Source organism: Pseudopodoces humilis, chromosome 1 (genome assembly GCF_049639895.1).
Source record: "Pseudopodoces humilis isolate 2021_Gansu_Grassland_sample_001 chromosome 1, ASM4963989v1, whole genome shotgun sequence".
Classification (NCBI taxonomy): Eukaryota; Metazoa; Chordata; class Aves; order Passeriformes; family Paridae; genus Pseudopodoces; species Pseudopodoces humilis.
In genome coordinates, this window is record NC_142200.1 from 20800170 (window position 1) to 20825616 (window position 25447).

The 25447-nt window shown below is 38.2% G+C and overlaps 1 protein-coding gene across 5 annotated transcripts; it reads left to right on the plus strand.

The window, feature by feature from the left end:
* The first annotated feature begins 3350 nt into the window (after positions 1-3350).
* FBXO43 (F-box protein 43) lies at positions 3351-12909 on the plus strand. Of its 5 annotated transcripts, XM_088060454.1 has the most exons (7): positions 3351-3583; positions 3753-3829; positions 8986-9051; positions 9143-10508; positions 11365-11467; positions 12277-12456; positions 12547-12909. In XM_088060454.1, the coding sequence occupies exons 4-7, from the start codon at positions 9250-9252 to the stop codon at positions 12793-12795; spliced, it is 1791 nt and encodes a 596-aa protein (XP_087916580.1). In that variant the 5' UTR covers positions 3351-3583; positions 3753-3829; positions 8986-9051; positions 9143-9249; the 3' UTR covers positions 12796-12909. The 5 variants fall into 5 exon arrangements, with proteins under 5 accessions (XP_087916580.1, XP_087916572.1, XP_087916583.1 ...); XM_088060446.1 differs by having other exon boundaries at positions 8986-10508; XM_088060457.1 differs by lacking the exon at positions 3753-3829.
* The last annotated feature ends 12538 nt before the right edge of the window (positions 12910-25447 follow it).

Sequence of the window (25447 nt, forward strand, 5' to 3'; positions counted from 1 at the left end):
GCACGCTGATGACGAGCTCCCGGCGCCGGCGCGGGCGGGCCGGCCCTGCTTCCCCCCGCCGCCAGCTCCGGCCTCCGCGCCATCAATAGTAATGAGGCTGAGAAAGTAATAAATATTCAGGTCTGGGTGTAAACCACTTGGAGAAAAAAAAAAAAAAAAATAGGAAAAGGCACATAGATTGTTTTAAGACGCGAGCTTCCATATGAATAGCAGTGTCAGTTGTCAATGAAGAAAGTAGGCAGCTGCGTGGCTGGGTAAAATCAGCCCCAAGTACCCGGTGTTTTCATTCTTTTATTTAGCTGTACTCAACAAACTCGGGATAGAGAATGCCCCGCGTCAGGTCTGGTCATACAGCGGCGGAGTTTTAAACCACCGAGGTGTTTTACCTCAAGGTCCTCTTTGTTTTCAGAAGCATTTTACTATAATTCGTGGATAAATCCGGCATCTGGGTATTTTGATGCCGTGGTCGGTATCATATGTACCCACACGAAGCTAAACTTACATACTACAAACATGCATTTCGCACATTTTAAGTGTATGGTTCCATTATAAAAGAAGTTCATATGTCTGCGCATCCCAATGTACTGAACTAAAATAGTGCAGGCAAGATTTGAAACTACACCGGTTGCTCTTTGTCATGCTCTTTGGCGGTAGGAATTTTGAACCTTCGACTGAGCTTGTAGAACTAGGTATCTTTGCTTTATTTCCCCCCTCCTCCTCTCCAATGTTTAACGAATACTATGTTTTGTGAATATATCAATTTATATTACTAGATCATTCAAAGGTTCCCTAGTTTAAGGAAAGGTCTCCTTCTGTGTCTGAATACTGAATAAAAATTGTTTCCTAAGCATCCAAATTAATACGGATGAGGTTTAATCAGTTGTAATTCATTGATCTCCTACCAGCAAATCACCTTCATATATGACTTGTAACTTACATAAAATGATCTCTGGTAATAATAGTTTTCGTTTTCCTAATTTTGTGTTTAAATTAAACGTAATGAAATCACAGTAACGACTTTAGACTTGCTTCTTCACACTGCTCTTTAAGAGGAAAAGCTAAACATAACTTAGGGAGTGGCAGAATAAACCACGGGCAAGAAAAATTGTAAAAAGCAGAGGTATTGTTATAGTTACTACTTGCATCCTTTCCTCCGCTACGGAGCTGCGGGTATGGGTGGGTACCGAGAGGTTGAAATATACGAGAAAGCCTGAGCACTATCTTTCTTGGTAAACGCATGGTAAGAAATTACCGACTCTTAAAAAAGCAAATAAACACACACACACACGCGCCCCCCCCCTTTTTATTATTTCTCTAGGCTCATTAGTATTTAAAAACGCGTTTGTCAAACCGATAAATTTAAAATTACTTACTAAAAATATCTCCATGAAAAATTCAGTTAGTCCTGTGAAAATAATGTCTCCATTATTAATAAAGGAGTAACGCAATTATTTGATTATTGGCATCCTTTAAACATTCCCTTGGAAAAATAGGATGCTTTACCAGATCTTAAAGTTTCGGTTACTTCAGCCGTTTCCGATAAAATCCAACCCTACGAGAGAAGCACTTTGGTAAGTCCCACTCCCACGTGCAGGTAAATTCTAGCCCTCAAGATGCTCCTTTGGATTTAGAGTAGCAGAGAGTGTGGGAGACTCCCACTGTCCCGTAAATCGAAACAGTTCTTGGGGAACTGGTAGGCAAATGGGAGGAAAGGCTTGTGTGTCGGTATGGAGAAGGCACAGGGGTACAGGTACTTTTGACAGCGGAAGGAAATGCAGCCGTAACCCAGCGCAGTGCGAGTGTTGCAGAATGTCTTACCTCCTTTCACTTGTTAGAAGCAGCGTTCTCAGGTTTTGGTTGGAGTTTTTTGTTTTGGTTTGATATTTTGTTTGCTTGCTTGATTTTCGTTGGGGTGGGTTTTTGGGTGGGGAACTTTTTTTGTTTAAAAACACTTTCTAGTATGATACTTCGGTGTATTGGATAAAATGTCGCAATTACGATTTGTTAAACTTCTTGGATATTTTTGATCCAGACCGCATCCATCCAGGTTTGAGTGACGGAGACAGAACTTGCGGTTACTATGTCTCACTAGTAAGCTTCCAATTTTACTGAGAAGGTATTTTATAAATAAATGCAAATATTTGAAAAACAATTAAGTTCCTGCGAAAAACACGGTTTCTGTTTTCCTGCGGAACAGACTACAGAAAGCACTTTCAGAAAAGTTCTATTACCTTTAAAAAAAAGTTTCTAATGTTTTTTCTTTTTAAAAAGGAAGAGGAAGGTACTTCAAGAGCTTTTCCCTTTTTAGCCATAGCTGTTACCTTGTAGTCAAGTAAACCGATATTCTTTCCATAAAAGTCTCCGTTTCCGCCGGCTCTGGGTCGGGAACTTTTAAGCCTTTGTTTCCTCGGGCCCCTCTCAGGCTGCCCACTCCAGGAGGGTTGCGAGAGGCTGGAGGAGCGGAGCTGCCAAAGGGGAACGCTGAGAAGTTACCAAACCCCACGAACAGGGGTTACGTTACTTAAGCTAGGAGTTTGCTTATTAAACTAAAAGCAAAAGGTTCTTATTAGACCCAGGCGCCAGGCTCTGAATAACTACAAGCTTTTTAACAAATTAAACAGAATAGCCCTTAGGCCATTCACGACAGGACAAGATGTGGAAAAATGTGCTGTACACTGTAGCCGGGGAGAATGGTCCTTCTTGGGTTCTCTGGGCAAAAAAGGGCCTGGGGAGACTCGAGGACAACCTGCACGATGCTGGAGTCGGGGATCCGCCACCCGACTGCTTTGAAGGCAATATACTTGACAAACGCTCTGTGACTGTTTTAGTCCTAGGCTAACGGGTAAAAAGGTGCTAATTAACTCAAATTAACTAGCACCCTTATAACATAAGCTTAAAGGCTGTATTGCAGATAAGGACTATTAACTGTGAATGCCGCAGGCACCCCTGAGCCACTCCTTAGCGCCGGCGCCCTTGCGCCTCCGCCCCCTATTCCCCTCCGCCGTAGGGAGCGGAGCGGGCTCTGGCAGAGGCGGGAAAACCTTACCCTCGCTGGGCGCCTCAGGAGAGGCAGGGCAGGGGCAGAAACGACTCAGTGGAACTTTAACAGGGCACTGGGTGCGGCGGGGGCCGCGGGGCTGAAGTATAAAGCGTGAGGAGCGGAGCAAACCTCGCCGGCGTTCCCTCACGTTCCCGGGGAGCGGGCTGGGCACTCCCGGTCTCCTCAGGCTCCCGGCCGGAGCTGAGCGCGGAGGGGGCGGGGAGGCAGCGGTTGGTGAGGGCGGGTAGTTCAAACCCGAGGGAGGGAAAGCGGCGGCGGCCGCACGCGAGGGGCCGGTGTGGGTGGGGAGAGGCCGAGCGGCTCCCCGCCAAGGGCAACGGGCCCGGGGCCGGGCGGCGGGAGCTGCTGAAGTTCCTCCAGCCCGCCTTCGCTCCTGCCCCTCGCCTCCAGCCCTGCTAGGGGTGCCCCGCCGCCGCATCAGCTGCACCGGTGGTAGGGCGGCCTCCAGGCTCTGCTCCTGTGCCTACTGATTTGCCAGAGGAGAGGGCGAAGCGGTTGCTTTGCTCGTGTCCGGCATCCCAGGTGACTGAGAGACGCTTGGGTGCTGGTTCTCAGCTACATCTCAATTATCACCATCGCTGGGCAATTAGGCGTTGCTGATAACACATATATATACGTGGACTGAAAACTGTCTCAGCTGGGTAATGTTTCTCTTGCACCTCTCTTCTCTCCACATCCTTTCTCACTAAAGGTTTCTACTAGGGGTAAGCAATACTTTGAATACAGCGTCTTTGCATTGGAAAGTCTTGATTTGCTTCACAAATTAGGGTAAGTGGCCCACATCATGCAGATAGGACATGTCTATGTCGTCCTCAGTATTATTACCTTTGAAGGCATCAATGACTATGGGGTCAAAGAGCAGTCTGTCTTACTACAGAAACCATATCTGTTTAAATAACAGAGAAAATACTTCTGTATCACCAAGACTTTGTCTTTATCTGCTTTGTTAGCAGTGGTGAACAGTGATTTTAAAAAAGGCAGAAAATATCTTGTTTAATGCATAAGTGTTCTGTATTTATTACTGAGGAATATAAATTATTGGGAGCAGGTGTGACTCCATCCTAGACTTTATGTCTAAGATGGAGGCACCATTTACATTGCCTTCTAGTAACCAACATTCTTGCCTCTTCAGGGTGCTTGGTAAGACTAAACTTGCTAGAAATTATTCCTTGTCCAAATCTGTGAATCCTGTCCTAAATTTAGTTTGGGTCTCTGAATATGAGTTATTTTATTCAGTAAACTCCTGGAAAGTTTGCAGTTGATTTGTAAATTGATTTGAGAAGCACAAAATTAATAATAAATATGAGACATGCACAGAGCACATAAATCTATTTTTAGTAGATAGGGATTTTGTTACTTTCTCTGAAACAGATTAGTGGTGTGACTAGACTTTTCTTCCCTGCACATCTGTTTGATGACATCTAAGACAAGGTTAAGAGAATTTTCAAGAGCTAGTTTAAGATCCCCAAATGAAAAAGGTGTGGTGTTATGGCTCAAATTTAGTAGAGGAAATTCTCATGATAAAAAAGAAGTGCTTATAAGAAGTAGTTGTTATAAAAGGCCTTGTTAGGCATCGCTTATGAATAGAATCTTGTTCTATTATGAGAAATGTTCAGCATCTCTGAAAGGCTTTTCCTTCTGTATTTGTAAAATGAGACCTTGTGTTGAATTAAAACTTAATTTGTATAAGTAATACATTTTGGAAAAAAAAATTATATATGAGTTTGAGGTGTATACTGGGGTTTTCTGTAAATCATAGAATGGTTTGGGTTGTCAGGGATGTTTCAGATCATCCAGTTCTGAACCCCTTCCATGGGCAGGGACACCTTCTAGTAGATCAGGTTGTCTGAGCCACATCCAACGTGACCTTGAACAGTTATTGATGGAGCTTCCCTGACTTCTCTGGGCAACCTGTTCCAGTGTCTTGTTGCCCCCATAGTGAAAAATTTCTTCCTAATTTCTAACCTAACTTTCCTTCTTTCAGTTTAAAGTCCTTACTGCCTTGTTTTATCACCAAATGTGCTTTTTGAAAGTCTCTCTCTGGTTTTCTTCAGTACCCATTTGGTACTGAAAGGCTACAATTATTTTTCCCTGAAGGCTTTTCTTCTCCAGGCTGAGCAACCCCCACAGTCTCAGACTGTCTTCAAAGCAGAGGTGCTCCACCCTCTGATTATTTTCATGTTCCTCTTCTGGACTAGGTCCAACATGTCCATGCCCTTATTTTGGAGGCCTCAGGGCTGAAGGCTCCATGTGAGATCTCAAAATTGTGGGGTAGGGGGTAAAGTAAAAATAAGTGTAAAAATGTATGAATTAATAGAAAGGTATAGAATGAAGTATAGAAAAGAGGTGAAATGAAGCTTAATGGACGACCATTATTCACTCAGTGTCAATTGGCAATTTTATTTATAGTATCCTGCGGTATTTTCTAACCTCCTAATCAATGCAGTGAGCTCACAAACTCCCCCTGCCGGACGCTGGCCTCTGTACAGCATTATATTCAGCTTCTACTAGTTACCAACATTTCTTTAACTCTGCTATTCTGAACTCCCTTATAGCTGCAAAATCTTGTTTTGGCGTGATTTTTATGTCACTTGAAACACAAGTTTTCTTAACTTCTTTTATACGGTAATATTTCAGTTTTTTTCTATTCTCAGTTGTCCCATAGAATGCCTGGGAATGAAACTGCAAGCATGAGGTTTTCCTTCTGTTGTTTCTTCGGCATGTGCCTGAAAATTAATTTTCTAAGCCTGGAAGCCTTTGGGATTTTAAATTTGTGGTTAGTTGGACTGTATTTAAGGGAAATACTAATATTTTTAAAGGTAATTCTGGGTATGTGATTGGTTGTTTTTGGTTTTTTGGGGTTTTTTTCATTTGTTTGAGGGTTTTTTTGGTGATATTGAGATTTTAAACAGCTGTCTCTATAATTCAGTGTAAATCTGTCTATCAACATTTTTGGAAATAATATCTATTGGCAACATTTGCTAGCTAACAGCAGTTTTCCAAAATTCAGAATAAAAATGAAGCCTCTATTCTTCTTGTAGACTGGTGAAGATAATGATCCCCTTGTTAGACCAGATTTCTTATAGGTCTTTGTCTTCTTAGAAAAAGAAGAGCTACGCTCATATGATCCTTCACTTATAGCATGAATAATTGACTGAAGTGTAGCAGTGTGCTTCACAGAGATTTCATACCTTTAAAAGTATAGGAAAAAAATCATTTTTTGGTTCATGACAAAGCCTTTTAAGCCTATTGCCTAAAACCATGGAATCACAGAATGTGTAAGACTGGAAGAGACAACTGGACATCATCTAGTCCAACTTTCCTGCTTGAGTAGGGCCTTCAAAGAACATTGCTCAGGATTGTGTCCAAATAGCTTTTGAATATCTCCAGAGAAGGAGACCCCATGAGCTCTTTGGGCAGCCTCTTCCAGTGTTATGTCATCCTCACAGTAAAGAACTTTTTCTCATGTTCAGGTGGAACTTTCTATGCACTAGTTAATGCCCATTACCTCTTGTGCTACCACATGGAATCACCAGGAAGAACCTGGCTGCATCCTTTTTGATACCCTCCCTCCAGATGCCGATAGACATTGATAAGGTCTCTTCTCCAGGCTACACAGGCCCAGCTTCCTCAGCCTTTCCTCATAACAGGTGTTCCAATCCCCTAATCACCTCCACAGTTCTACTGGACTCTCTCCAGTATTTCTTTGTCCTTCTTGAACTGGAAAGCTCTGAACTGGACACAGTACTTCAGGTGAGGCCTCAACAGGGCTGAGCAGAGGGTCAGGATCACCTCCCTTGACCAGCTGGCAATGCTTTTCTTAATGCACCACAGGGTACTCTTGGCTTTCTTGGGCACACTGCTGGCTCATGGACATTTTGTTGTCTACCAGGACCTTCTCCACATAACTGCTTCCCAGCAGATCAGCCTCAATCCTGGACAGGTTCCTGGTGTTCCTCACCAGGTGCGGGAGCCGCAATTGCCTTTGAGTTTCATATGGGTTTTTCTCTGTCCATCTCTCCAGCCTGCCCAGGTCCTTCTGAAGGGCTGCACAGCCCTCTGGGGTATTGGCTGCTCTTCCCAGCCTTGTGCCACCAGTGAACTTGCTGAAGAGGCATCTGACCCTTCATACGAGTCACTGATGGATAAGTTGAACTATAGTGGGCCCAGGATCCACTGTTGGGGATATCAGTACTTTCAGGTCTACTAAAACACGGAGAAGTGATACAGATGAAACGTTAAATGCTATTTGGACTTGGAACTGCAGTAGCAAAGAAGTAGTCTTATTCATTAAGCACTAGCTTAAAGTTATGCCCTTGTGTTTCCTATGTGTGCTTTCATTGTGTAAAACAGGGAACGAGGTGAAAGCAGAGACGGAAAACAAACAGGAAAGTAAGGTACTTTTAGAGGTATATGAAGAAGGGAAAGAAGCATGCCAGACTTCAGTTTGTTGTTGTCTTGGAATTATTTTCACATACCTGTCTTTGATGGAAGAGTTTTTCTCAGTTATGTATGTGGATTTTGTTTCAATCTGTTTGATTTCATACTGATATTAGCAAGATTGTGTGCCTTTATGCCAAGGCGTCAGTCTGCTGTTTAACATCCTTTTCCTTTTGAGCTTCTCTTGTTGCTGTCTTCTTACAGAAGAAAATAAAACAAAGAATTTTCTAAAATGTTTCAATCATCTTAAAAAGTGCCTTCCATATAGGTAAAAAAATTCTAATTAATGACCCAAGATTATCAAAGAGAAGAGTAGTTCTGCCTCACCTCTCTCAGTCAGTTTGTGTTCCCATTGCTTGAATTTAGTAGCTTAGGGCTAGACTAAGGACAGTTGAAATATTAGCAATAGCTTAGTAGTTGGTGCTGAAGCCACCTTTAAATATTCCTACTTCAATTTTGAAAGTTCAGTTGCTAATTCTAGGCTTTATGTTGCAGAATATCAGCTCTGGAGGCCAGCAACATACCACAGTATAAGGCACAGATTCAAACTCTTGAGCCTTGCAGTGCTGATGTGAGCTGTTGGGTGTCTGTGAGAACAGCCCTCTCACAGCATTAGCCATAACATCTTTTGTACTGTTATTGCATGTAGAAAGCAGTGACCTAATGCCACTATGGTTAGGTAGAGAAACTGTGCAATGTGTGAGTGGCAAAAGTAAGCCTGTTTCCACATCTTTTATTTGTGTGCATCAGCCCCTTCTAACCTTTCTAGGAAAATCTACAGTAGCTCTTAAATTCTGTGTACTTGGTGTGTGTATAGTCAGTCATTTTCCTGAAAATGTAAGCCTTCAGAACACTGTTTACCCTTAGAGATGACCAAAAGTAGAGAGCTTCTTTACAAAATAACATTTAAATATTAAGGCAGATAAAGCACTTTTCACTTTGTGACTATAGGTCAAATTCATTCCCTCTGGGGACTCTAGTGATCTAAATAATAGGGAGACTTGTAGACTTGTAACTTCACGATGAATCTTCTTATTTTACTCAAGGAGAAAATGCCTTTTGTCTAGATTTGCCTATTACCAAAGCTTCTGCTCATTTTTGAGTACTGAGCTGTTAGTTGCTGGATGAGCCAGTAACAGTACTAATGAAAATCTTGGCTCTACTGGAATGTTGGGGAGTTTTGTTGCCAGTTTCAGCACCACTGAGCCTCTAATTGCTGTGTTGCTTACTTGAAGTGCATTTCCACAGATGAGGACTCCGAGGTCAATTAGCTAACTTGGATATATGTTTGATTTTTCTCACAGCATAATATGCATTTTTAATCACTCATTCTAACTATCTACTTTTGTGTTTGTGTATAAGCACTGTTTCTACCGAGACAAATGACAATACTTTTGTTATGACTGATTGATGATCTTGACAGATTTACACAAGGCTTTCTGTCTAATCTGAGGGGTTTTGGTGACCATTTTTGTTTGTTTCAGAAACAACATTGGTATTTTCATTTTCAAAGTTGAAACGTCAAGCAGAAGATGTCAGACAGTCATCCAGTGAGATTCAATATTCTTAAAAGAAATAGATTAACATCTCCCAGGAGCAACTTTAAATACTCAACTTTTAAAGACATGTGTTACATTCCAGCATTTCTGGACAGCAGATGCAACGAGTCAGTAAAAGATCCCGATGCAGAACTTGAAGAAGCACCGAGTTTAACAAGTGTATCCTTGCTACAGGAGCATTCTGAGCACATGCATCCAAGTGCCTTCTTTCCCAGGTCACCATCTATTGAAAAAGAGTTGAATTCTATCTCCTTATCAGAAGAAAGAGAAGCAAAAAGAAGTGTGGATTTTTTTGAAACTCCTAAATCAAGTAGAAAAGGCTCCTCACTACGTAGGAGGCTGCTTTTACCCAAGACTGTTGAAGCTGGCACAACTGTAGGATGCTGTGAAAGACAACCTAGTTCTTCGGGAGGCATCAGGAAAAAAATATTCTCTTGTGTTTTGAGCTCTGAAGAAAAGCTTTCACAAACTGTTGCAGGTTCTTCAAAAGATAAAGGTTACAAACCTCTGACAACTAGCACTTCAGAAGCTGAGGACTCTAACCCTGACTCTCCGAAACAGAGGCTTTCCTTTTCACAACAAAGGACTTCTACGCTAGATGAGTCCCAGTGTAAGGACCCCTTATTGTTAGAATCAGAAAGTTTATCTCCAATTCAGTGGAAGGATGTCACTGCTAGTAACACTAATGAATTTAATGAAAATGTTCTTATGAGTGTTAGAGATGGGGTGCTTAGGACTCCTACTTACAGTGTGTTACCTGAGGCCAGTGAGGGTAAATTCCTGACTTCTATCGCCAGTCCTGTAGAGAACTCAAACTCTGGACTATGTGATATCAACTCTTCCCCTGTTAAGGTAGCAAATGACCCTGATCTTTCAACACCTGAAGATAGTGGATATAATTCACTTCCTTTGGACAAATCAGGAGACTCACTGTCTGATCATGAGGGATCTTTCCAAGAGCTCTTCCAAAAGCACAAAGAAGATTCCAAAACTTTAGACAGTAAAAGAAAGACAAGAAAACTTGAGCGAGTCAGAAGGTTATCTACTCTTCGGGAACTAGGCTCCCAGTCAGAGACAGAAGATAATCATGGCAGTCCTACTTCAATGCATATATTAACAAAAAGAAACTTTGTCAGTGAAGATCATGAGTTAGTTCCAAAAGAACAGCCTAGTGGAGACCTGGTTGTAGGTCATGGAGATCTCTCAAGAACTCCAGCTCTGAAAATAGTTCATGAAATTTGCTTGCAAAGACAAAGATCACACCAAAAGCAAATCTCAGAGGATGTTGATGGAACAGAAATATTTGCATTAGATCATGTTCTTCCTGGACTTATTGGCAAGAAAATGGGCCTTGAAAAATTAGATATTTTAACAGAATTAAAAGATAGAAATTTAAAACATGTTCTTGCTATAGTTTTAGATGCTTTGACAGTGGAAAATCTATGCAGGTAAGTACTATTGTTTCACACACTAAAAAAGGGAAAAAGATGTGCTTCTGCAAATGAATTAGAATAACTTCTGGAATACTGGCTGTTGTCAATAAAATTTGTCCATTCCTGAAAAAAATGAAAAGTTTTCTCACCATTAATTAAGTAGGTCTTTTTGTGTAGACCTAATAATAAATAGGGGCATTAAAAAGCTAAACAAACATGGAAAATCAGTAAACTTTAAATTAAATCACAATACTTGTAAATTTTAAAAGATATTAATGAAATCCTTTAAGCCTAGAAAGTATTTTATTCTTGTTACAAGTTCCCAGTAGTGCATAGGACTCAAAATACATTTTCTATAACTTTTCTTGTGTATTTTATTTCTTCAGTTATTTCTAACCACAAAGATGCTCAAAGAATTTTGATTCATGAGTAATCTAGATTAATTTCTAATCAATAGGAACTGTTATATTTCACATAACGCTCTGATTTCTTTGTTGTTAGCAACAGGAATGGGAAAATAGATGAAAGTATAAGGGCACAGATGTTTTCAGTACTCTTAACACAAATGGGACTAGAAACAATCTTAGTGAGTGGCTTACATGGTGGAAAAAATTAATTTAATTTTTAAGTCAAATATATGCTGTGCTATTTATGTTGCTGTTGTTCTCTAGACTCTTCTGTTATACAGTGATATGTAAGGTAGGAGATCTGTGTTTCATAACAAAATAATGAACTAATCTATAGCAGAAATCTGTAAAATGAGCAAGAGCATATGAAACCATGTTAAAATCTTCATCAGGTAGTCTTGCTATCATGACTTCTGCACTACTTGAAAAAAATTGAAAGTGGATAAATTTTTTATTTGTTCTAGTATTTGGAAAGTAAGCAAAAGCTGGCAAGAAATAATTATACAAGACAGAAGTGCAGATAAGAGGAGAAAGTTGTACACAAAACAGCTGAAAGAAGCAGCTCGGGTAAGATAGTTCTCAAAGGTGATTTTTTTTTTTCTTCAAGTGTGAAAGAAGATAGAAGGAAAGAGGAAACATCTTGTAAAGCTACAGAATGGTAACTGACACAGACAGTTCCAAAATGAGTAGGTGATGGATTCTAACAGGAGAACGTAATGGCTCTTACGGCTTTTCACTTGTCTGCAGTTTAAGTACTTGTCTTTCAACCATGTAAGACTCTTATTTACCCCTCCTGCCCTTTCTTGAGAATCTTGTAGTATCTCTTCCTTGACTAATTCTAGCTTTAGATTTTAAACTCTGCTCATATCATTGTGCCATGCTGTTCCTCACTGTCCATTTCACTGTAATTTGCAGTGCTGTAGGACCCGCTCTAGATTACTTCCTGATTATTTTCAGTACTGCTTGTGTCATGGTGTAGTTGTGAACATCAGAAGGATATGTAGAAAGTTTTTTAAGGGGCATCCAGAGAAGTAAGCATATTAACAGCAGTGTATTTTTCAGATCTTCCACATGATACATGCACACTTGCAATTGAGATGGCCTAATTCACAAACATGAGCACCAGTAGAGTGCGCTAAAAGTCAGTTTACTTTTTACCCTGCTCATGGGACTTGATTTTTGATGATGTCTCTCTTGATCCCTTGCTAAATGTAAACATTTAATGGTAAATACTTGCTATAATTTTATTTTCTTATGTGTTGTTGCAGAGAGAAAAAACCCAAATGAGTAAAATTCAGCTGCAAATCCCAAATTAAATAAAATCCTCATTTTCTCCTTTTTTTTTTTTTTTTTGTTAAATAATTATAAACTATTAGGAATACTTATTGAAGGCTGAAGATGCTGCTACAAGACTTAATATTCTCAATAGATCTGCTCTAAGGCCTGTTCAAGCTCAAGCCAGAACTCCTATTTTGCAGACACCACACACTGAACTTACACCTAGGAGATGCAGTTCTGTTCCTCACTCAGCTAGTAGGCAGGAAGAATACATGAAAGTAGGTACCTAAGAAATGCTTAATTTTCAGTTTTTATAACATTTTTATTTACAAGACTAAATGGGTCTTTCTTCTCATCTCTTGCTACAGGTTGCTAAAACTCTGTTCACTGATGAAGCGCTAAAACCCTGTCCAAGATGTCAATATCCTGCTAAATATCAATTGGTAAAGAAACGAGGACTATGTAGCAGAGAAGCATGTGCATTTGAGTTCTGTATTTTATGTCTGCATGCATTCCATGGGTCAAAAGAATGTAATAGTTTATCTGCAAAACGGAAGAATAAAAAAGATGCTCCACCAGGAAGTGCCCAAAGCAAAAGAAATTTAAAAAGACTCTGAATTTGTAAGGCATGCAACTCCTTACATTTAATTCCTTTTCCCCCTCCCCTAAATTCCTAATCTTGTTCCTGTTCTTCCTGAAGGTATGCATTTTGAAAGTATCATCCCATTTGTTCCTGCTGACTTACCAAGATAATCTCTCATGTATATAGCTTAATTAACATAGTATATTTATGTTTTTTAAAAAATGAACATTAAAAAATATTTTGTCTTGTTTTACCTGTTGTGTAGGAGGTAGGAACTTACTAACATCTTGATTTTAAATAAAGTGTCTTAAATGTAGTCTTCAATATTTAGCTTACGTTATCTTATAAAAGTTTAAAAATGTTATTCTTGTCTTAAAGACAAATTAAAGAAAATTCTTTCTAAAAAAGTCTTTGAAATCATATTTATTTATTTTAAATTACCATAACTGTTTTAAAAATGTCTCAAAGTGGGGCACTATGTACATTTGCAAAAATACTATTTTTAATATGAATGGTGATATGTCAAAACCAATATATTACCTGTCTTAATTTTTTATTGGAATAATTAATCTGTTGTTCTCTTAGCCTCTGTAATAGAAGTCAATAGAATAGTAATTTATAAACTAAACTGATGCTGTGTGGATATTTTGTTGTACTGAGTTTTACAAAGTTTTGTTTTGAAAACTAGGTGATACCGTATATATTCATGTATCTAAAAACGCTTTGGCATCATCTTTGCTGTTGTGATCTTACCCTTATGCTTAATCTGACTTGATTTAGCTCCCAGATACCAGGTCACCTTCACACTTCTACCTGAGCTAAAGGAGGATTATCTACATCCAGAAATCACTCTATCTCTAGACTTAATAAAGTAAATTAATATATTTTGCTCTTGAACTAAATATGCTAATCCCTTCTAGAAAACTAATTTGATCTGTCTCTTGGACCTCAAACAATTTTGGTGTGGTTTTGGTTTGTATCCTAGCAATTATGAACAGCTTGAAAGGCAGGTGACAGAAATGGATGCAGTACTTCTATCAAGGTATAACATCAATTGACTTCTACATTGTCCTACTTGTCCTTTCAAGAAGTTAATTTGTCACAAGCATCTTGCAGAACACTTGTCAGTGAGTGTTTATTCTAGACTCTCCCTCTGATGTTGTCTTTTGTGTTATATTTTTGATGATGTTATTTTACTGTGTTTATTTGTAGATAAGTCTTAACACTGTGCTATTTTAAAAAGTCTGATTTTAAAAAAAACCAAACAAACCAAAATAAGAGCTTTCAAGTAAACCATAAGCTTTACCCCTTTTAATATTTATTCACACATCCCTTTATTTTTAGTGTCTAAAAATTGTAAATAATATCTAAGATATTTTTCTTATTCTTTTTCTTTATTTCTTTTTATGCTATCTGTGGATGTTTAAGCCAAATGGACCAGGATAATTCACTTCAGGGTGTTCTAGAAACATCACTTCTCATTTCTCATCTCTACTGTAATCTGTAATTTGGTTAGCACTTTTACCATTCTTGATTTTTTTGCATAGTAGTTTCACATATCATTTTGGAAGGAGGAGAGACAACATGGTTAATAAAATGGTGTGGAAATTTTAGCATTAACTATTATCGAAATATTAACATTAAAGAAGAAATGAACCCAATATATCTGCCAGAAGATCGTGTTTATTGCATGAATAGAAGTCCCAATACTCCAATTCCATACTTTTATGTGTTTGCTGAGTCTTTGCCTTGTTCTTGGGTTAGACTGGTAGCAACCTGAAGACTGCTCAGTCTATTCTAAGGGAGCAATTGAGGCAAAGAATTTGGGGGCAAGGCAGGGAATATAGATGTATGTGCATATAGATTTGGTTTAGGAAGAAAGGCATTCATTACAGAGGAGGAGACTGCAAGCAGGACAATGGTTAAGTTACTTGATTTGTTTAATATTTGTATTTCTCTAATTGTTTTGAGCTTTAGGTGTTCAAGGTCTGCTTAAAAGTTAATTAGTTTCAAAGAACCATTGGATTAGTTCTTTATTCCTTTGGTATACAATAAGTAACTATACTTTTTTAGAAATGCTTAATACTTTCTGTTAAAGGTTAAAATGAATGGCTTTCTAGATGAGAAGTTATATTACACAAGAATCTGAATATATGTCATTTATCTTTATAAAAATTTGGATTAGTTTTGTTTCTTGCTGTTGAGTTACCAAATAAAATAGGGGATGATAGTAAACACAATGCAGAGTAAGTACTGCATGTCATAACACTTCAGACTGCTATTGTCATCACTGCATGTTACCTTTGCTAAATACCAATACCTCTAAAATGTCTCAATTAAAAAAAAAAACAACTTTAAATTAATTATTGAAATTTATGGGAAAGTTATGATAGGCAGTGAGAGTATCTAGCTCGTCCTCTGCTGTGGAGTGTTGCAGCACAATCCAGAAATACATGGGGTTCAATAGTTCTGAAAGTATTACTGAAATAGGTACCTTTGAATGCAAAACCATATAGGAACTCAGATTCAATTTAAGAATCAGTTATTAAGTATCTTTCCCATTTGAGAATATTTATTAAAGAGTTGTGTTAGCTTTTTGAAAGAGTATGGAGGATAGAGTAAATTGGTTCTGGTACAGGCATTGTTTATTTTTAAAGGTGGTATCTTTGATGCCTACAGTAGCCATTCAACAAGGAGAAGCTTGAAAGAAAAAAAAATTACTTAAGTCCTATTTCACAATTTTAAACATTTTTATCTTTCGACATATTTAGAAATTTCCCTTCTAAATCCATCTCACAAAATGTCTTCTTGAATCACATCTCTTGCTCAATTGGGTCTGTCACAAATGTAATCTGGTGACTACAGAAGTAATCTATGCTCTGCAGTCTGAGTGAAATTTCTGTAATCATCACTGCTATACCAGAGATGGGAGAAGCGCAAAGCCAGAATTCTCATCTCTAGGTAAATGTATTCTCTATGGCATTGATGATTTTTTTTTAAAAAAAAAGTATTTTAGAATAAAATTAGCTTTATTCCTTGACACAAGGGAGAAATAAAGTAGTGATATGTTATTCTTTACCTACATATTAATAGAATACAAGGTCTATGATAGCTATCTAATAGTGTCTAATAATTTGGGTGAAAGGAATCAAAGCACTTTCATTATATGATTGCTTTATTGACAGAAATTCAGTAGTTGGGGTAGGAGAGTGGCAGTAAAGAGTGCCTGGTAGTATGTTTTTTTTTCTCTATACTGTGTCTATCACATATGACAAAGCTATATAAGTCTGAACTCCGATGAAATAGCAAAGGAGAACCTAGGTTCTTCATAAAAAGACAAGCACCCAACACAAAACCAAACAGCCCACCCCAGAACAGAAACACCACCACTAAACCCCCAAACTGATGCCCCACCCCACCTCTCTTCCAACAAAACTAAAACAAGAAAAGAGCTTGCAAGTATCAGGGAATCTAAGGATTTGTGTTTTTTTGTACTGGGATGAATTAATTCTTGGAGACCTGAGGCCAGGTGCTAACACAGATAAGGATGCAAAAGTACTCCTGGAGTAGAAATGACAATGATCAAGAGTATTCTAAAATGTCCTGCCCACAATTATTCACCAGCTCAAGATTTCTTCTTACAATTCAAAACAGATTGTTGGAAAGGGAGGAGTGAATTGTCTTTCCCTCTGGAACATGGGGAATAATGTTCAAGATAATATTTGGGTTAGTATTGGGCTGCTGAAAATTTTATTTTTGCAATCCCCATTTCCCTTCATACAGACAGACATGATCTATAGTGGGAGGAGTGACATTGCCTACAAATGCCCAGGGAATGAATTTAGTTTTCTGACCATGATTATTTGAGCCAGAGCTGTGGGTTTAAATTCTAAAATAGAATTATTGAAAGTAACCTCTTGCTGCTGACAGATGTTGCTGCAAGAATTTTAGTTCATAAATCTTTTTTTCTTGGAGCAGGAACCATAAACCTCAAGTGGTTTGTGAGAAGGAAATTGAAATTACTTAAGTCTCTGATCATTCTTTCCTTGGTGACAAGTATGGAAGAGCTTAGGCAAAAAATGGTTATAAATCTTTGGAATTGTTTATAGGCTAGGGAATGTTAGTATGTTTTATCACTAACTAGCCAAATATGATAAAAAAAATTGGTCATATCAAAAAAAATAGCTCAACACCTATTATAGGTCAGATAATTTTTTTCTATTCCATATATTGGTTACTCTTTGAAACACCTTAGGCAATTGAGGCCATGCTGATTAATACAAGAAGTAATTTATTTCTGTTTTCATAGGCACAAGAAAAACAGCAGTGTCAGATTAGAAAGGGACTCCTGGAGTCTAGTGCCAAGCTCTTGTGTCAACTCATCAAGTTCTGTCTTAAAGTTGGGTAGAATACTGTCCCATTACCATGTTGGTGACCTACTCCAGATTACTAGTCACTTCACCTGCTGCCTTTTTTTTAGCACTGTTATTAAAATAGCTATTCTGTATATTTGATCCTCCCCTTAGCCTTCTCTTCACCAATATTATGATTGTGAAAGAACAATCTTTCAGAGGACAGAAATCCTCTGAATTTAGTCTCCTCTCTTAAGACAATCCAACAACAGATGTGTCTAACAGCTCCTCACAGTTTCTGCTGGAATGTATTCTTTGATTCAATTCAACCAGTATTTCAAGTGAAGCCCCCTCAAGAACAAGGATTATATTGTGGCTTTCTTTTCTCTACAAGGAATTGTTTGACCTATGCATACTAAGATAAGCATTTCTCATATCAGTCTTCTGCACAGTCACAGTTCAGTCATTTGGTCATTGTGGGAGTCATTCAGTACTCCCACATTCTTCTCACGAATTTTGAAAAGATCCAAATATTTTTTCCATTAATTTTTACTGAACCTTAAGTTTGTAGTCTCATACTTTGTTCTTCTAAGCTTCAGACCTTTTTCTTTCTCTGCTTCAGTCTTGTGATGATTTAGTATTTGATGTGATTATATTATATATTTTTACAGGTGCAAATTTTTTGTCTGTACTGAATCTTATGGGAGTTTTTGATACAAAATATGTAGCAGGTTCTGTTATCACTTGTCAGATGCCACAGCAGAACCTGACTGCTTTTTGGGAATGATGTGTTTATTTTTAGTTAAACAAAAACAAAGCTTGTTTTTACTTTCTGAGCTCTGATTAGTTGAAATATCCATTATAAAAAGACTTAACACATTTTTTCTCTTTTACAAGCTTCTGAAGGCTGTTAGAACTTACCCAAACTTGTCAGAAGCCTAAATGCTAGTAAGGCCTTATTTAGCTGGGTGCTAATGGATGAGTAGTAATGAAACCAACTCTTCGGCTGAAAATATTGATGGCATGACATTTTTAATGAACTTATAAGTACTGTCAAATACTCAAGGTTTCATATAAAAGTAGACTTCTGACTTGAAGACTGGAGTTGAAAGCCCCTCTAATTTTCCCCCTCTGTGCTTGTTTTGAAACACTCATTCTGAAAGCAACAGTGCTTGTATCTTAATTCTGTAGGCACATTTAATCTCTCTGTAGGCAAAGGGGATGTGGAAATCACGCATGTATTTCAGCTGCTGCTTTTCACTCTGGACTCATTGTGAAAAATCTATTTCAGTAAACTACTTAAACTTAGATACTGTGTCCTAACTAGAATCGGCTGAAGTGCTAGAAGGATAGTAGCAGGGAAAAAAGGGACAGTTAGTTGGGAAGCAGTAGTACCTTTGATAAACATAGCAATACTTGGTAAAAGTTGTTGGAGTTGCAAGATTATTGCTGAGTTACTCAGCAGTTGTACAGTGGTCTTCCACTTCAGCAAAAAAGTTAATTATCATCCTGAAGTGCTTCTGGTGCCTAAATGCAGGACTCCTATCTCATGTTCACTGAGCAGACACTAAAATTCCTCATGTCCTGAGCTGGTATAATGTTGTAATGCAGTTAGGAAATGGTATGACCCAAAAAAAATGTACCCCCGAAAATGTACTTTTAAGTTCTTTCCCTTATCTTGTTCTCCCCAGTTCCCCTTATTGGTTGTGTAAATCCCCCACACCCCTATTCCCTGTCTAGAAAAAGGACTGCTTATCGATACCTCTTCCTCTTTCCCTCCTGCAAATTCACCCCGAAAGATACCAAGAAACAAAGCTGCGACTGCCATCTCAGCAAAGGGAAAGAGCCTCGTTTTTAGGGTCTCCTTTGGAAGCTAATCTACCTCCCCTGCCTCCCTGGCTGCTGCAGGGTGGACAGTGGTAGCAGAGGGGCAGGGGACCTAGTAATAATAGCAGTGTAATACATTATTAGAGCCATGAGGCACACATCTTCTATAAATGCTTTGTTCTGCCAGGACTCAGTACCACAGTACCCAGCCTATATTTAGACCACTGAACTACGAAACGAAATTTTCCTCTGGTTAGGATACATCACATTTTCCTGGTTCCCATTTTCATAGATTAGATGCTTGGAGATGGTGGCCATAGCAACATTTTTTGCTTTTAAAAATTTGTTCTGCTTGTGTTGCAAACATTCTCTCCTCTTTTTGAAAAATTTGTACAAAAGTAGCACTCCCATGAATATTGAAATGTTAGTCTTCATCTTCCTGTATCCTTTTGCCCTTGTGTACTCTGTTGTGATGTACAAAACCAATTATGGGGATGCACTTACCTTTCAGCATTTCTGCTGGAAGTGCTTCTGTTATGAAAATGTTCAAGACTCTGTATCCCAAATACGTATATGAGAAAGTACAGTGGGATTTTTCTGCTCCAAACAGCAATGCTCACTGGGACATTGTTTTAAGTTCCTGTTCTGGACTTTTTTTCTGCCTTAAATAATTCTCATAAAGTGGTCCAGGGAGAATGTCATATAAAACAGAATAGATACCAATAAAACAAACTAATTCTTTAAATGCTTGTTGAACCGCTTGCCTCTGTGAAAACAGCCCTTAATTTCAAATGCTGATAATAAAATATCACAAGGGGGCACCAAAGGTTTTTCTTACAGAACAGAATTCTAGTTTTCCTTCCCTCTTTAACCCATACACATTAACTCAACGTTACAAATGCAAAATATTTTAAGTGGCTTAAAGCAGTGGTGCCCATAATTCCTGTCCCCGGAAGCTGTATACCAAAATCTACAGGAGGAGTGGGCGTCCTGGGAAGCAATTCCACTGGTATTATTTCTCTGGGGCCTCCTTTACAAGGTGAAGCTGTGCTGGGCCACAGCCAGGTCCTACAGCGACCAAGCAAGATTGTGGAATTATAGACTGGCCTGAACTGTGCCTCCTGGCTCCATTCCTCTTGCAGCCACAGACTTGGATTATCCAGCAGTCTCCATGCCAGTCTAGAGTACAAAACAACTCTTTCACGCAAGTGTTGCACTTAAAGCATTTGAGAATTTGTAGTTTCAGGAGCTCCAAGCTCTGGGCTTTATTCCCCAAGTACAGAAAATATGTTTGATAATAAAATCCAATATGGTTTTACGAAGTATGAATACTGTACGAGTTCCTCCCCTATCATGATTTTTAAATAACCACAGGAAAAACATTGTATGCATTTTATTCATACTTAATTGATGTTCTGAAGGCTTTATGAAACAAGAAAGGGAAAATATTAACTTTTTTTTTTACTCAGATTGGATAAGTCTAAGTATTCCCATGTAACATATTTGAAACAATGTCAGAATGATGGCATTTAGTTGTTTTGGTTTTTTTTTTTGTCTGTTTAATGAAGACTGGGTGGGAATTTGGTAACTTCAAGTGTTCTTTATTTTTTAACTAGGTACTTCTGGAATCTATGAGAACAACAGATAGTTAGGAAAGTAAAATACCTACGAAATAAGATGGCTATAACTTTTGGGTGCTTTTTTGAAGCATCACTGAAATCTTAAGGAGCACCTTTTAGTTATGAATTCTCATACAATTCTCAGCACCTATTGAGTAGATACTGCTGTTTTCTTGGAGGAACATGAAATATTTTTCTTTTTTTCCTCCTGATTTTTTTTTTTCTATTTCATCAGTCTCCCAGTCTATTTCATTATAGACCTCTACACCAGCCACAGCAGTGTAACAAAAATGTGGGAACTGGTCATCAGTGAGATGTTTTGTCTCAAACAGCACTGCTGCTATCCAGATTTGATGCATCAGTAATATTTCACTTGGATAACTCAGCTGTGGAATCCTGGGTTTGGGGGCTGCTGTTGACACCTGCTTGATAGCAAGAAAGGGAAGACATGCATGCATTTAGTGTTTCTCATTGGTATTTGACACCTACTGCCAGGAGATGATCTGCTGAAGGACATTTGAGATTATTGGCATAGCTATTGCTATCTGATGGAGCTTCTTATTTATGCCTCTTACACTGGACCTTTGGTGGACTAGAACAGCTGTTAAACCATGATCAAGAAACTGACCTGACATAAACCAAACTGTGAGGAACCCCAGAAAAAAAAAAAAAAAAAAAAGTCATGAAATCTGCTTGTGCAGCTAGAAGTAGGAAGTGGTAGTACATTCAAAAGGCTTAAATTAGTGCAGCCAAAATGTATTACAAATCATGACTTCAGTTAATCTACATGGAAAATAGATAATTGACAATAACAATGCAATCTTTTGTATATAGTGCCAAAACTTTGGATACATCCTGTGACAGTGAAATCTCTTTGAGAAATAACTGTCACAGTTTCTTCTGATCTGTATCTACGTTTCAGCTGAAAGATATGCTGCATTAACTGTTGTAGGGCTGGTAGCAAAAAATTCTCTACCTTGCTGTAGACTTAATGCACCATGCCAATGTTTCTATCTTGTATGTGGTTTGATAGCTGTGGCTCTAGTAATTCTTCCCTGACTTCCATTCTGTCTTTGCAGAATTACTTTAATTCTAATATTTTATTTCTAATAATAATTTCTAAATTTCTCTATTTATATTATTATTTCCAATAATTTTATTTCATAATCTTGCTAAATAGGTTTTCAATTAAATGTTAATGCTCCTTTCCAAAATTAGGAAAGGTAGTGTGACATTCTCTTAAAGCTCTAGGAGTTATTCTTAACACACAAATAGAAATTGATGAAGGACTCAGATGACTGCAGGTGTGCATGCAGGAGGCATACACACTACTTGGCATGTAGGAGGTAGTAAGAGTACAAATGTATATCACAAATTGCTAAGCGGTCCTTCCAAATTCCAAATTAGTCTTCCAGGTATGTCTCTGTATTCCCCTAATGTTATTCAAGTCTCATATTAAGCAAATGGAAGTCAAACCTTACTTAAAGCCTTTAAATTTGATAAGACACCTCTACATTGTCCTGACAGAACAGGATTGTTACAGGAATCCTTGGGCCATTGGCAACATGGACAAGTCAAGAAGTATTCTCCAGTGACTATCCGAATAAAGACTTCTGTACAGGTAAAGCTCTTTGGACTTCCCTCTGAAAGTCTCCTCCAATAAAAGGTTTCTGATGTTGATAGCCCAAAGCTGTCTTTCTTCCTTTACTGTTTCTGGAATCATAGAATTGTTTAGGTTGAAAAGCTCGATAAGATCACTGAGTCCAGCCATTAAGCTGGCACTGCAAAGTCCATCACTAAACTATGTCCCTAAGAGCCACATCCACAAGTCCCTTAAATACCTTCAGGGATAGTGAGTGAACTTTTGTGTAGCCTGTTCCAGTGCTTGATAAGCCTTTTGGTGAAGAATTTTTTTCCTAAGTGCCAATCTAAAACTCCTCTGGCACAACTTAAGGCCATTTCCTCTTGTCCTATTGACTGATACCTGGGAGAAGAGACCCGCCCCCCACTCACTACATACAGGTAGTGAGGATAGAGTCAGGTAGAGAGTGATAAGGTTTCCCCTGAGCCTCCTTTGCTCCAGGCTAAACAACTCCAGTACCCTCAGCTGCTGCTCATGGGACTTGTGCTCTAAACAATTCTCCATCTCCACTGCCCTTCTCTGGACACTCTCCAGCACGTCAATGTCCTTGTAAGTGAGGGGCTCAGAACTGGACACAGCATTTGAGGTGTGTCCTCACCAGTGCCAAGTACAGAGGGACAATACTGTGCTAGACCTACTGTCCCCACTATTCCTGATATAGGCCAGGATGCTATTGACCTCTCTTATTTTATTTTTAAGCACTTGCTTTTTTTGCTTTTAACCTATACTATCTTCAGGAATATTATTTCTCTCCTTTTCAAATTCTTTTGACTGCTCATATTCCCAATAACAGTTTCCTCAGGTGTTTGCACTAATTTTTTCTGACAGCAACAGAATTGCATTAAACTGTGCCTGTAAACTGGGACTATCAGATTCAACACAGAGGCCATACCATCACCACAGGCAGCCTCTGTGTTTTTGCCAGCAGAATAATTTAAGGCATTTAAGGGCCAGCTGTCTGACACTGGACTTTTGCTTCCTCTTGCGATCTGACTCCAAATTTGGCACTTCTGCAGTCAATATTTAAATAGGTTTCCTAACACCTGTTTTCAGTGTATGTGATTGCAGCTACCAGATGCAAAACTAAAATCTCTGTGGTAATCATCTGAAAAAGAAACTCTAGTAATGTTCAGCTGAAGTCAGATTTCTGTAAAAATATTTAGGTATTAAAGGTACCACAGCAAGAAATGCCCACTTATGTGTGAGATGGGGTGTTGGAAAATGGAAAATCAATAGCTGTCCCTGAGTATCTCTCTAGAGCTGTATCAGCATTTTTGTTATGAGTATTTGCTACCTTTTGAATGCATAATTAATTATGTGAAAATTCATTACTTCAATATGACCACTGCCAGGAATCAAGCACAAGTGTGCACTTGGATTTAGTAAAGCAACCCAGTTTATGTTTTGTCTGTACCTGAGTTCCAAGGAAGCTTGTTCATCCAGCAAGCTGTCATAGCTTATACATGTGGTTCTTCGAGGGCAAAGTTGTCTCAGCAGTTTTGATCTGCTTTTGCCTGGGTAATACGTTGAAATCCTTACCCTGAAAAATGGCTGAAAGCATAAATCCCAGAGATTTGTGAAGGACAGATTAAAGTCTTGGCTGAAAGTTCACCTCTCCAAATGGTTCTTCATAAATAAGTGGAGGATGGAAATGCCAGCAGGTATGAAGTGTACCAGCTGACATTTTCCTTCCATTTGTTTTCCAGTGCAGCCTCTTCCTGTGATGTGATGGCCTTCTGATAGATTACTATTTTCTAAAATTTCTAACAATGTTAAATCTACTTTTAGTGGTTTTTCTTTCTTTTGTTCAGTATTTTATAGGTATCTCCTTTTTTAGAACTTATTCCCTATCCTGTCTAGCCATTCCTCTTTACTACAGAGTAAGATGTTTTTTGAGATAAATATTAACTATGTTTATGAAACATCCTGTAGGCCTGGAGGTCTGTTAAGCTAAATAATAATAAAAATTAAAATAAAATAACAGCATGGAAAGAAAAAGGTGAAAATGGAGAAAAAAATAGCTTGATCTTTATATCTCAGCTTCACTAGCTGGTGAACTTTTCACTGGCAATATAAAATCAGGAGCAAAATGAACACACATGAGGTATTTGACCTAAATTTGTGTTGTTAACTAAGATAATGAAAAAGTGATGATGACTGCTAATAGATTCTCCATGAGTGAGTACAATGTGTATTTTCTGATGAGCTTAATCCTAAATGTAATTTTTGAAGCACACTGAAACAGCACAAAGACCTAAGAGTTTTATATACCTGATGACAGAAGGATAGGAAAGGGACCTTTCCAATTTTATTTTTCTTAATTGACTCATTTCCAGACTTCAGTTGTTTCTGAGCTGTCTTGCAACTTCCACTTCTAATTAAAAAAAAAGGTTCATTCATCATGTTTCTGTTGTTTTTTCTTCAAAAATTGCAAGCAATTAGGGAAGTTTAGGAGAAAGTTACACACTGCAGACTGTGTTTATACCTACATCAGAAAGAAAGAGGGGCAGGGGGAAAATGAGTGGAATGAACATTAGCTTAAACATTTAAAATCATATTAAGTCATTTGGTTATGAGACAATCCAGGTTCATAATACAACGGAGTGCAATTCTACCTGCTGGAAAGGTTTAACTTTGCATTTTATGGGCTTTTATGCATATTTCTCTTACATATACATTAAGTATACGTATTTGAAGTATTTCATAGTGACAACAGAGTATGTCCTGATACACAGCACTAGGAAATTCAATGTTGACTTAGTTTGTCATGTCTTATTGAATAGAATCTGTATTCTATATAGATTAATATAAGAGAATATAAGAACAGTTAATACTTCATCAGAAGACTGATATTTAAATTGTCCATAGCTAACTTGTCTGAATCTTCATATTATATTCTTTACTTCTGTTGAATATGCTCTCCAGATACACACACACACACACACACATGTATATATATATATATATATATATGAAACATTTGCCTGAAATGCATATCTTGAATAACATATTATTCAGCTTCTCTTTCTGGTCTTTGGAAATACTATTGTCCCCTTAAGGGACACCCCCCACCCTCTCACCCCTTGACCCAAACCACCCTTAAAATCTAATCACACAGCTAACAATACTCCATTAAGACAAATAGAAGAAGTATTATTCTGCCATTTAGTAACTAGACCAATGATTCTATTTGAGCAGGCATTCCTTGGAGTGGGAATGCACATCTGGACTAGAGGGTGCTAAATA

Coding starts and splice junctions, on each gene's coding strand:
- FBXO43 (XM_088060446.1), top strand. CDS start 9,034: ATGTCAGACAGTCATCCAGTGAGATTCAATATTCTTAAAAGAAATAGA. Junction 10,509..11,364: donor ACAGTGGAAAATCTATGCAG/GTAAGTACTATT, acceptor TATTTGTTCTAG/TATTTGGAAAGTAAGCAAAA. Junction 12,457..12,546: donor GGCAGGAAGAATACATGAAA/GTAGGTACCTAA, acceptor CTCTTGCTACAG/GTTGCTAAAACTCTGTTCAC.